At 35.6% G+C, this 12,478-nt stretch overlaps 1 protein-coding gene across 2 annotated transcripts in view; it reads right to left on the bottom strand.

Moving 5' to 3' along the window:
* ZFPM2 (zinc finger protein, FOG family member 2) overlaps nt 1–12,478 on the bottom strand; it is a 454,516-nt gene that overhangs the window by 349,692 nt on the left and 92,346 nt on the right. Inside the window, exon 2 of one of the 2 annotated variants that reach the window (XM_032316567.1) lies at nt 9,688–9,846. The exons of the other annotated variant lie outside the window; for it this stretch is intronic. Coding sequence (XP_032172458.1) covers nt 9,688–9,846 — 159 coding nt within the window. The remainder of the gene's footprint in view (nt 1–9,687; nt 9,847–12,478) is intronic. 2 annotated transcript variants of the gene reach the window in all.

Genomic DNA, 12,478 nt, shown 5'->3' with positions numbered 1-12,478 from the left:
ATGCCCACACTTCTTCAGATGTGTTCATTTCCTTCTGCAAGAATTATACTGATAGACACCTGGAAACAAAACCAGTTCTCTATTTCCGTAAGTATAACCACCTGAGTTCTAACTCAGCATTAACCTTTAGTAGTTCTATGAATTTGGCCAAGTTACTGACTCTCTGAAAGTCACAGGTGAAAACAGCATCTACCCTACAGGCCAGGAAGTTGATTAGAGATGATACATGTGCAGCAAGATGTCTGACTTTTAGGAGCCGTCAGCAAATGAAGGTTGTTATTACCATTATTGTAATTATTATAATTGGTGCGTAGTCTTAATGCCAATCTCTGGAATCTCACTGAACTATAAGAAGGAGCTGAACAAGCGATCTGCATTCCTTATCAGGATTTACTCTATTGGTATAACACATTCGTTTATTTTTCTTGATTTTTTAAGAACAGCAAAAAAGTGACTTTATGACTATAATTAAATTCATCATACCCCAGCTTTCACTTTTCACTTTTATACAATCTACATTTAGGCCCACCAGAAATAAAGATTACCCCACCAGGCAATGGAGGGGCAAGTTCTTTCTGTTGCTTCTCAAATGATCATCAAAACATTGTGGGAAGTTTTACATACACACAAGAAAATATGAATTTTATATTAGGAGATTGGGAACTTTGAAGATCTTATTTGACTTAAACCTCAAATATGTTAGCACAGAAAAAAGAACATTTTCTCAAATTACTTATGAAATTTAAGGATAAAAAGCAGAGGAGACATGGCTCCTTCTAAGAGCTCAGTTTCTCTAAGATGATAACATTTTTTCTAAAATCATAATATGACCAAAAGTCAGATTTAAAGTTGTCAACTGTGTTAATTCCATATAATTAAAATAAATTGGCTTCCCAGGGTTCTCTAATACTAATGCTATTTCATAATTTAAATTTTCCTTAAATAGAAAAATAAATTAAGAGTCAGTAGATGTTAACGACTGGCAAATATTAATGTACACCTGTATGAATTGTTATATATATATATATATTTTTTTAAATAAAATAGGAAAAAACCATTTTAATTAAAACAAGTATTTATACAATTACAACTTGATCAAAACTATTTTTTTCAATTAACATGGCCTCTTCATTCTACCCAAAATATCACAGAGAAAATGTAACAATAAAAGGACTTATAAATAAGTAGTTCTTCCTTATAGTACTCAGCTAAAATTAATGATTAATTAATTCAGTATCAGATTAAAAGTTAAAAAAGCAACAATGTAGATGTCTTTTAATATCCAGATGCATATATAGACTATATAGTATCATTTTTATTATTATATTATGTATCATATATATAGTACCTGGAAATTAAATAAATTCTTACTTTTCTTTTGACTTTCAACATTGTAGGAAAAACAACAAACTATAGTAAACTTTTCAATTTAACTAAATTGAAATTTAATTTGCCTAACTAAAACTTAGGCAAATATCTCTTGACATCTTATGTAGTCCAGGTAGAAGTGGAATGAAATACACTTTATTACAATATGAATTTATTTTATAAATAATGAGAGAATTAGGTAATTAAATATCTTATCAAGTCTTAACATATTTCAAAAATACCATTAGTAGACTGCACACTGAAGATATGTTGGTGGTCAGCTTACAGACAAAACAATAACTTGAGGTTATAATATGCAAAAAAGTAGTCTATATTATCATACATGATTCATATAAATGATATCATCATGAATCATGTCAACACGGCATAGAATCAATCATTTTCATTTTGTTGAATTTATTATGATGATATATCTGGGATCAGAGATGAGGTAGAGAGACAAAGCTTGATCTGACCCTCATATATAAAACACAAGTAAGTCATGTACAAAATTTATAAACCCTCTGTTTCCATCAAAACCAAGAAAACGCTGAGTTCCTGTAAGAACAAACTGCCTTCAAATGCTCTCTCATTTTTTCCAATAATTGTGGTTTAAGAAAAAAATCTGATCCCCCCCCCAAAAAAAAACTCTGTTTGGGGGATTTTAAGATGGCCATAAAAGAGTGATACTACAATATCCTAGGTATTATTTATTTCTTCCAATCTCAGAAGACAAAAATAGTACAAGCCCAACATAAACATGGCCTCTATATCTATATTCTAAAAAGAATTCTGTTCCATTTTGCATTGTTAGTTGACTTACGTAAGAAAAATGTAAGGATTTTAAAATAATGTAAAAAAAAAAAAAAGAAGAAGAAGAAGTCCTGGATCCAGGAAAACAGAGTTTGCCAAGGAACAATAATGTCATGTGGAGGGAGGGGGGAGAGGTGCTGAAGGGAAGGGAGGTCCGAGCCAAGCAAAGCTGGGGGCTGTTCAATCAGCTCTATCGGGCCTCCATCAGTGTCTCCACTCCAGCCAAATCCAGAGAAAACAAGGAGTCAAAGATTCAGGTCAATAAGCTTATAGGCGATTTGCACAAACAGTTCCTCCAGCAAGGTAAAAAACAAAGTCATATTGGCTTTTCTTTTTTATGCCTTCTCTTTGAACTCCCTGGTCCAAACACACCCTGGAAATGTCAATGTTATATGCAAGAATTTTAAAAGCTCAGCTTCTTAATCCCGTTAAGAAAAAAAGGAACCAAGTAGCCTGGAAAGATCGCCTTCTTTATTGCGCTCAAAGTGATTATGGTAGAGCTGCCTTTTGCAGATTCTGATTCCAGTGGCCCAGGCATCAGAGGAGGTGAAAACACGTCATTACAGGCAGAAGGGAGGAGGAAAGAAAGCATCACGATTGAGAAGCGTTTATGGAAGACAAGTGAATCGACTTTCCGAACTAAAAGTAGTAATAATAACATAAAAAGAAAATAGAAAACAAAACAGTGCATTTGTTTGACACTGGAGCGAATGAAAAACAAGCAGTTTCTATTCCCACAACCAAATCTGCATGAAGTGTTTTCTTTTTGCTTCTTCTTTTCAGTATGAAGGATCTAGATACAATACTTCTGTTGCTTTACCTTAACATGGAAAAGGGGATAGATGCCAATAATCTAGGCTTGGGTTTGTTACCAAAGAGAAGTATGGCATTTCCCTCAGTTCTTTCTTTTTTTTTTTAAGCTTTTATTTATTCATTTGACAGACAGAAATCACAAGTAGGCAGAGAGGCAGGCAGAGAGAGAGGAGGAAGCAGGCTCCCCGCTGAGCAGAGAGCCCAGCCTGGGGTTTGATCCCAGGACCCTGGGATCACGACCTGAGCCGAAGGCAGAGGCTTTAACCCACTGAGCCACCCAGGTGCCCCTATTACTTAATATTTAAATGAAACTACAGAACTACATAAACTGAGAGAAAGAAAGAAGTGGAATGTGGGGAAGGGACATATCAATGAGTCTGGCAGCCCATTGGCAGAAATAATTAAGCACGATGATGAAACCAAGGCTGAGATTCACAGCTTCCAAGCTTTATCTTTCTGATACAAGGATGTGGTATTATGGAAGGGAGCAAAGTGACTCATACCATCCTCCAACACCCCAAACTGCTCTTCCGGAAACTACATTAATGAGCTACAGATGGAGTCTCATCAAGCCCCTGGCTAAAGGGAGGATTCTGTATCTGTATCTCCTGACAGCCTCCCCAAATTGCTTGTTTCCATTTCCTACTTGAACCTTTACTTTCTGCAGGCCTTTCTCTTCTCGGTATAAATAAACATGCCGTGACCATGCCTCGTCTGCCAGTTCCAGCTCAACTCCCCTCTATGGCTCACCCAACCCTTCCGTGGTGGTGGGAATCGAACGGATTCCTAGAGCAAGTTGCTGCACAGGTAGGACTATGCCTCTCCTACTCCCCAGCTCTCTGCTGTCCTCTTCTGGCTTCCTGCGACACTGGCTTCACAGGGAGGGCAGTTTCCACCCAGAGTATGGGGTACTGGGAGCTCACTCCCTTGGCCTAGGTCTCTGGTCAAAGTTCACCTTCTCCATCACTCTCATAAAATCTCTCTTTCTCTCTGTTCCCTTTCCCCCCCTTCTCTCTCTCACTCTCCTTTATCACATACAATCATTCTATTACCCTTACCTGTTTAGCTTTTCTTCATAGCGCTCAACATTACCCATCATATTATACAATATGAGTTTGCTTATTTACTGTCTTTCTTCCTGAGAATGAGATTGACTTTTGTCTACTGCTGTATCCACAGCACTAAGAAGAGAGTCTAACACATACCAGATGCTTACGATATGGGTTTAGTCAGATTGAATTGATCTATTGAGCAGAATTGGAAGTTTCTGCCTATCTAAGTAAATTTCTGTTTATGTTTGCTTTTGGGGTGGTATTAATCACTTCTGGGCTAGAGTTAAACCCAAGCTGAGTAACTCAGGTTTTATTCTAGTTCTTTAATATGCTATGCATTTTTTTCTATTTTAAAGTTTCTTTAAAATGAGAATATAACCTTTAATTTCTGCAAACAACCTGTGCCAAATATTTTTGAATGTGGTAAGAATGTCCATTGATACACTGTATCAGTCACCTTATTTTATGGATTTCCAATGTGCTCCCCTTTTGCAACCTGAATCCTTCCAGATTGAACACATCTAATATTAATTCATCTGTCTAGGCTAAGTATTTCACCCAGTGATTTCTCTGACCATTCTCTATACATAGGTCCTATGATTCAAAGGTTTGTTTCTCTTCTAAAATCAACTTTGATGGCATCATTTTCCCTTTCAACTTTTGTTTAGAGATGATGTCACCAGGAATATTTTGGAGGGACCCTCACTACCTTTTCTAGATAATCATAATTCAAAGTTCACTGACACAGTTTCTTTGGAGTTTTCTTTTTTTTAATGACAGTATGTTCTCCTAGCCTACAGTGATATTGACCTGCCACTTCTCTTCCTGTTCACATATCCTGTGACATTCTCTTGGAATGTATCCCAAGACCTGTTTATTTTGTTTCAGTCATTAATAAACTTGGGCATTTCAATGAACGAACTCTTCCTGCAAATAATTAATAGTAGTGAACCCATTTCAGAACTGCTCCATGTCACCCCCACCATGAAACTTACTGTCTCTGAGTTTATCCAAGAATCACTAATATAGAAGAGTTCCCACCTGCAGCGGTAACATAAGGAACACTCCCCACCAGTTGCTCTCCAGACCACTTACGTTTCAATTTATATTAGTTTGCTTAGTTCTGAACACGCACTGATGTACTTCCATGTTTACTATATAAACCAGAAGAAAGGCAGAAAACAAATCACTGAGGCATATAACCAAGCGCTACAGGAAATGTGTAGCACTTATGGACCCAGCCTTGATGTCTTCGTCATGTGCAAATTCAAGGAAATAATTCTTGCTTGTTTCCTTCCTCTCACAGATACTGCAAGGCAAGATGCCAAATGATCTAAACTCATTGCACAAGAGGAGGAGGCAAATTATAAGTATTGCTTCATACTATGTTAAAATTCCTGAAATCTAAGGATAGCAAGCAACTTTGAGAAGAGCATCTTTTAACAGAGTTCATTTCATTCATTTGTAAGATGAGAAATAGACGTGAAATAGGCAACGAACACAAAGTAACAAGTGACATAAGAAACTTCAACAGAATTGCCAGGTCTGCAGTGATATTGGCCTGCAACTCTAACAAGGGTTTATTAAAGGTGATCTTTTCCACTTTTAATTATGAATATTTATGACTTAGACTCATCTGATTAAGAATTTTACACATTTAATGTTGACATAAAATTCTGACCAACATTTTGACATTTCTGTGGAATATTACATTATGAGAGTGATTTGAGTCATTTTTAATCACATGTTTTATAATGACTAGCAATAATATTAATAAATGCTTCGAGACTTACAAAAAGGCCTGCCCTTTGACAACAAGGAAACAGACAATATCCATATGGAGCTGAGGAATATACCACAACAATAAGAGCAGAATCATTTTAAATACTAAAAATATCCCGTATAACGCAGCTCAATTTCAAAAGTAGGAACATTTACTTATGAAAAGTATGTCTTCATAGACATACAAAAGCAGGGAGTTTTTCCTTACTTTTTTTTTTGAATAAAAAGGAAAGTTACAATGGCATAGGATTGTTTATATACACAACACAGTTGCTAAGATACAGATGAAGACAGACTATAACTGTATGTGTATCCTCCGTATCCTCCCCTGACTGTCTGAACACCTTGTTTGGAACACTTATGGTATTTTAACCATGTTTTTGTGATCTAAGTTTTTAAACCACTATCTTTTGTTTAATACAAAGAAAGCATTTGATGTTCTAAAGTGTTATCCCTGGAACTCCATAAAGAAACCATGTCCTTGTTAGATCTTAATCATGGCTAGATCTTTAGCAGAAGAAACTTTCCAAAGACTATAATTCATTTTCATATATATGTATACATATATACATACACACACACACACAATTTCCATGTTGTTGTAAATGACATTAAAATATTTTCTTTCAAAGATTTATTTATTTATTTGACAGACAGAGATCACAAGCAGGCAGAGAGGCAGGCAGAGAGAGAGGAGGAAGCAGGCTCCCCGCTGAGCAGACAGCCCAATGCCGGACTCCATCCCAGGACTCTGGGATCATGACCCTAGCTGAAGGCAGAGGCTTTAACCCACTGAGCCACCCAGGCGCCCCGACATTAAAATATTTTCAAAAAATATGTTTCATCAGTAGTCCAAGCTGAAATTATTTTTCTTCAGAACATTTCTTATATGCTCCTTCATCATGATGTTAGTGGTCTCATTAACCACTGAAATACTTATACACTCTTTTAATGCTAAGCCTATCTCCTTCCCTGCGACTGGGAAGAAAGCATAATCGTGTATCACTGAGACTAAAACATGAATTTCTACAGAAAGATCAGTTTCTAATTTTCCAGAGAGAAAATTTTCTCTTCCGATTGTAGCTAATCAACTTAAGTGAAAAATGGATGGAATTCCTACTATGACCTCAAGGGGATGTAGTCTCGGCTCTCTCTTCCGCCAGTTCCTACTGACTGCAGTGAAAATCTTCTGGTCTCACATTTTATGAGAGTAAAATAATGAAATTCTTTTCCTATTAAATAAGGCGACAGCAGTTTGTAATAGTTATAGTCGTATTTATCCAGCAAAAATTGTATGAGAAAATGAAAATTCTTATTTCTGCCTCTCATTACTTTCTTATTTCAAACTAAACATTAGGAAGTTTTTTTTTTAACATATGATACATTAATTTTATATTTATTTATCATTTTACATTAATTTGTATGTTAATGATAGATTTAATTACATGTATTTTCTCATAAAATACTAAAATACTACTAACTTAAAACTTGAGTTCTATATTCTTTTGTTAAGCATAGCCCTCAATCAATGATCAGCCCAGAATGTAATCTAGCAATACCTATCACTACTGCTTCTCTAGAGAAATTAAATGGACAAAAATGTCTGAGTCCACATACTAACTCTTTTTACAAGAACAAGAATATATGGTACATGCTAACTCTTGGTTCCTTCCCTTTACTGTAATCCTATAACATAGGGCAGGTTCTCTACAATGCATTTAAAAATATACTTCCTGGGGCGCCTGGGTGGTTCAGTGGGTTAAAGCCTCTGCCTTCAGCTCAGGTTGTGATCCTGGGGTCCTGGGATCGAACCCTGCATCAGGCTATCTGCTCAGCAGGGAGCCTGCTTCCTCCTCTTTCTCTCTGCCTACTTGTGATCTCTGTCTGTCAAATAAATAAATAAAATCTTTATATATATATATATACACTTCCTGACAAAGAGGGACCATTGTCGGGGACTGCCTCTAGCCGGGAAAGTCCCCGCCATTACAAGAAGGCGCTTGGCTCACTGCTAGCAAAATACGCTGCAAGTATACAATGAACTTTCTGGTGAAGCCCACCTAAAGGAGGACATAGTTATTGGCTGTATCAAATTTAATCAGCATAGTAACAGGACTCTCATTGGCTCTCCCCATTGCTTGACCCCTTATTGGTCACCCGGCTGTATATAAGCTAAGGAAGTTGATTAAATAAACAGAAATGAAGCATTAACACCATACCAGGCTCATTGTCGTCCTTGTGGGCCGAGGGCGACAGACCATGGAATCTCTTCAAATATAGATGAAAGCACTTCTCATTTCCAGCCAGCTTTTACATGTAATGCTGAGGCTACTATAATCAAAAAACGAGTCTAACACCCAGAACAACTACAGAATACATTAATTTGGCCTAAAGTCTACGTCAAAACTACCAGAAAAGGACTACTCAGTCCATTCCATTCTCATCTTCAACCAAAAGCCTCCAACATGGGAAACAAAGGCCACATTACAAAGTCACCTTGAGGTCTTCAAGAGTGAATGGTCAAGGAGGTTTTCTCAACTTCAGGGCAGCTGGAGGCTAGTGCCACCATTCCATCTCCAAGTTGTTCGGGTTCTACTGACCACAGGAATGAGAAGTGGCTGACTTCTTTTGTTTCTAACACACCAGCAACAGAAGAAAGTCAAACTGGAATTTTAACAATGTACATCAAATGTATATGTGGCTCCTGAGGTATGGGTATTGGTGGGGTTTGGGGAAGCTATATCATCATTCTTAATTTCAGACTGTCAAGTCTGATCAAGAAACTTACATATGTTAAAAAACTTGGCTTCACATAATTTCTCTGCCTTAAAAAAAAAACGGACATCCAAAAAAGTGATACATAACACAAGTACAGATACGGAGATAGACGGTCATGCCCTCTAGGACACGGTCATGGTAAAATCAGCAAAAGGAGCTGTTCAAAGCATCAAAGTGACCCAAACACTTATGAAACTATGTGCTGGTGCAGGAGATGACAGAAGACTCATCTCACTTACAAAGAAAACCAATTAAATAAGAAAAAAACCTTTTTTTTCTTTTTAAAATCATGAGAGAACTTAAATGCACTTTTGGAAAAAAGCAAGCAAGTGAGTACACATACCCAATGAAGATAGTGTTACTGGCAAGGCCACCTGGCTCCAGGTCAAGGGTGAAAATAAACTGAGATACATGGTCTCAGGCATAAGGTTAATGCGTTAAAAGAGCATCTAGGATGGGAAAATAGTGTGTATTTTCTTACTGGACAATATCTTAAAAAGGACCATCCTCTGTTTTGAAAGTCAATGTCAAACAGTTAAAGCACTCCATTGTGTTTTGTTTTGTCTAATTTTTTTTTTTTTTTATTAAGTAAACTCTTAGCCCACCTTGGGGCTCAAACTCCCAACCCCAGGATCAAGAGTCACATGTTGTTCTGACTGAGCCAAGGTGGTGCCCCTTAAGCATTCAGTTTCTATAAGTTGTGAGCCAGAAGCTTAGGCTGGGGCCATCTGCCCCATTCAGTGCTTTTTCTCAGTGCCTTGCAAACAACTGACGTTCAATAAGTACTTGCAAAAGAATAAATGAATACATGAGAAACATAAAATGTATTAGAAGCAATTGGCCAATCAACATGAAAATATTTTTTAAATATTACAAAATGACTTATTAAAGTGGAATTACTTCTTTTCGCCCTCAAAATAGCATTTTGTGTTTAAAAAATTCTGCGGCTATTTTCAGACTCTCGGATGACGTTATCAGCACCTTGCACACTTTCATCGCACTCTCTCAGCGTGTTTTTTAAACTTTACAAAATCATCTGAGCAAACGGACTCACAGATTGCATCTAGCCATTAATGATTACCTTTGTTACAAAAGTATTCCACTTCTTCACAGCTCAGATTCTCAGGCCCAAATTCTGTAGAAAAGCTTTCCTCCAGTGGAAAGTCCCCTTTGGAGACGATGTCTGTTTCCTCTGAGGGACACTCTTCTTCTTCCTCTTCAATGGCATCTTCTAGCGGCCCTTGAAAAAGAATCAGGGACACTGTACCAAAAACATCCAAAGAAGATAGTGAAATAAAATCCTTTACAGGGGTCTTTTGATTATAGTGGTGAGAAAAAAAATGTGTTCTAGGAATGGGCCAAGCAGTATCCACCAGCAAGGGGACTCACACAAGATAATGCCACCTTCATATTCACAAGAAACAGTGACCTATAACAAGAAATGGAAGGAAACCAGCACCTCAACTTACTATATAGAAAGTGACCACCATCCTCAGACCTTCCCCACCCCCAATTCCAAACCCAAAGCTGTTGCTGCTGCTGCTGCTTCTTTTTTTAAAAAATTCTCTCCCGAAGAGCAAAACTGTGCACTTTATGTTCATTTGTTAGAATTAACTGCCTGGTAAAGAGTACAAGTCTCTTTTACATCGTTGTACAATTTTACCTGAGATTTTAATAAAGATTTAAAGTAATTGAATGCATTTTAATTGAACGGAGATTTTAATAAAGTCTATACTTTTAAAAATCCATCTTAAGAGTGGATTCCAAGAAAAGATTTCATTATATGTGTTTGAGGCTTGAAGAAAAATTACATATTTCTCTCCCTGATGAAAGCATAACCCTATTCATAATTAATTGAATTTTTTCTGAAATGAAAAGTAGTTTTCTAATGAAAAAATGTAATTTGTATTTATGTGATACTTTTTCAGTAATAAAAATACAACTCCCTTAGAGTGAATGAGAGTGAGGTGCACTACATTAATGGACCTATTTTATTGAAAGGAAAGGGAGGGCTGGGGTTGTTCAGATGGGTCCAGAGTAGACTACGTCGGGGTACCACATGGCTGGTTGTAAATCTCTGACCGCCCCAGAGAAGCAGAGCATCTGACTCATTTTACTAAGCAGAAGCCTGCACTTGCTGCTAAAGGAAGCAATGTGGCATTTTATCCAAAGAACACAATTATGGTAATTTGTACTAATTGTCACTCACATCCACAGTCTCATCAGACAGCCTAACTACTTAAAAGGCTTCTGTGGTCTCTCCCTTCTGAGAAATGTGCCGGGAAATTTTCAGGGCCAAAGAAGAAATCTCATAAATAATTTAAAATAGTGCCCATGTTACAATTTTTATATATGTGGGGGCAAACAGGAATAGGTACATAGAGCCCAGGAGTATATCTGGTGTTTTCCCAAAAGCAAGTTTCCCAAAGGGCAGAATTCATATGACACATTTTCACAGACAAAATTAATTGCAGGGATTTAAATTAAGGGACATCCAACAAAAAAACTTCCTCTGCAGTTTCTTTTTTATAATGTTTTTCCTCAAAATTACAAATGTTAAGAAAAAGAGAATGCCTAATCCCAAACACTCTGGCCATGTAATTTCTTATACTCAAGGTGGAGAGTTAAAAAAAAAAAAAAAGAACAAATGTGGATTTTGCACAGAGGTGATTTTCACATTCAAAAGTCATGGATCTCGTATTAGTTTTTATCTCTTAGTCATTATTTCAAATTTAAAAGTATAATTTTTAACTCTTAATTATGTCAAGGAGCAAGTATACAAGGAATATATAAATAGTAATAACATTATATATTATATCATAATATTATCATTAGAACATTTATCTGATAATTCTCATTATTAATTCCGAGTCTGATGAAGAAGATAATATTTTCCATATTTTTAAGCAACTTAATTGTAATAACAATTTTGATCAAAATAAGACATGTGAAGCTGTCTCTTTGTGTTTCAAGTAAGATTTTAAAGCACTTTCTTATGATATCTTTAAAATAACCCAGTGAAGTACATATGAGAATTAATACTATTTTTATTTTGCAGATGTGGAGAGTAAAGCTCAGGAAGTTAGTTAACCAGAATAAGGTTATAACCTAATAAGTGAAAAAAATTGATGCAAAAACCCAAGATTTTCAAATATCTTCTATTAATATGCCTTACTACTATGCAAAAATATTCTTTGGAAGTTACAGACACATTTGTTCATAAATAAATCTATAAAACACAAAAATCTTCTAAAATGTTTAATTCATATTTGCCTGTTTATTTATAGATGCTTAAAGTTGATGTCTTTAAAAATTCAGAAACCTCTTGTTGCTCTTCTAAAATTACCGAGAATATATGTTACAAAATATTAGATCTCCTTCCCAGAAAAATCAGGAAGATCTCCTTGCAGATTTTACTAAAACTAAAACAGTTTTAGTACTAATATTTAATTATTTACATAATTTATATCCATACTAAATCAGTCTGCAAAGAAACTGCTTTAATATCAGTTACAACAGAAATGATAATATATACTATTTCTGGAATATATACTCTGAGTTTTGCCAACAAAAAATAACTCTCTAGTTGTAAAACAAATATTTTAAATAATTCACATATATTTTAGTGGAATTTCTTTTTTTTAATCTCTGAATGTTCTTCAGTATAAAAACCTATATATTATAAAAATAATTCATGCATATTGTAAGAATAAAATCAATAGTAATAAAAATGTTTTCTTTTTTAAAAAATTAAATTCGGAACATACATGCTAACATTGTTAGAATTTTTATTCAAGATAATATGTAATTGAACAATTATTTAAAATAGTCAATAACCATGAATTGGCTCTTACAGTATAACATTTTCAAAC

The sequence above is a fragment of the Mustela erminea genome, chromosome 16 (assembly GCF_009829155.1).
Source record: "Mustela erminea isolate mMusErm1 chromosome 16, mMusErm1.Pri, whole genome shotgun sequence".
Classification (NCBI taxonomy): Eukaryota; Metazoa; Chordata; class Mammalia; order Carnivora; family Mustelidae; genus Mustela; species Mustela erminea.
Note: the sequence above shows the minus strand (reverse complement) of the source record. Positions and strands in the feature narration are given on the sequence as shown.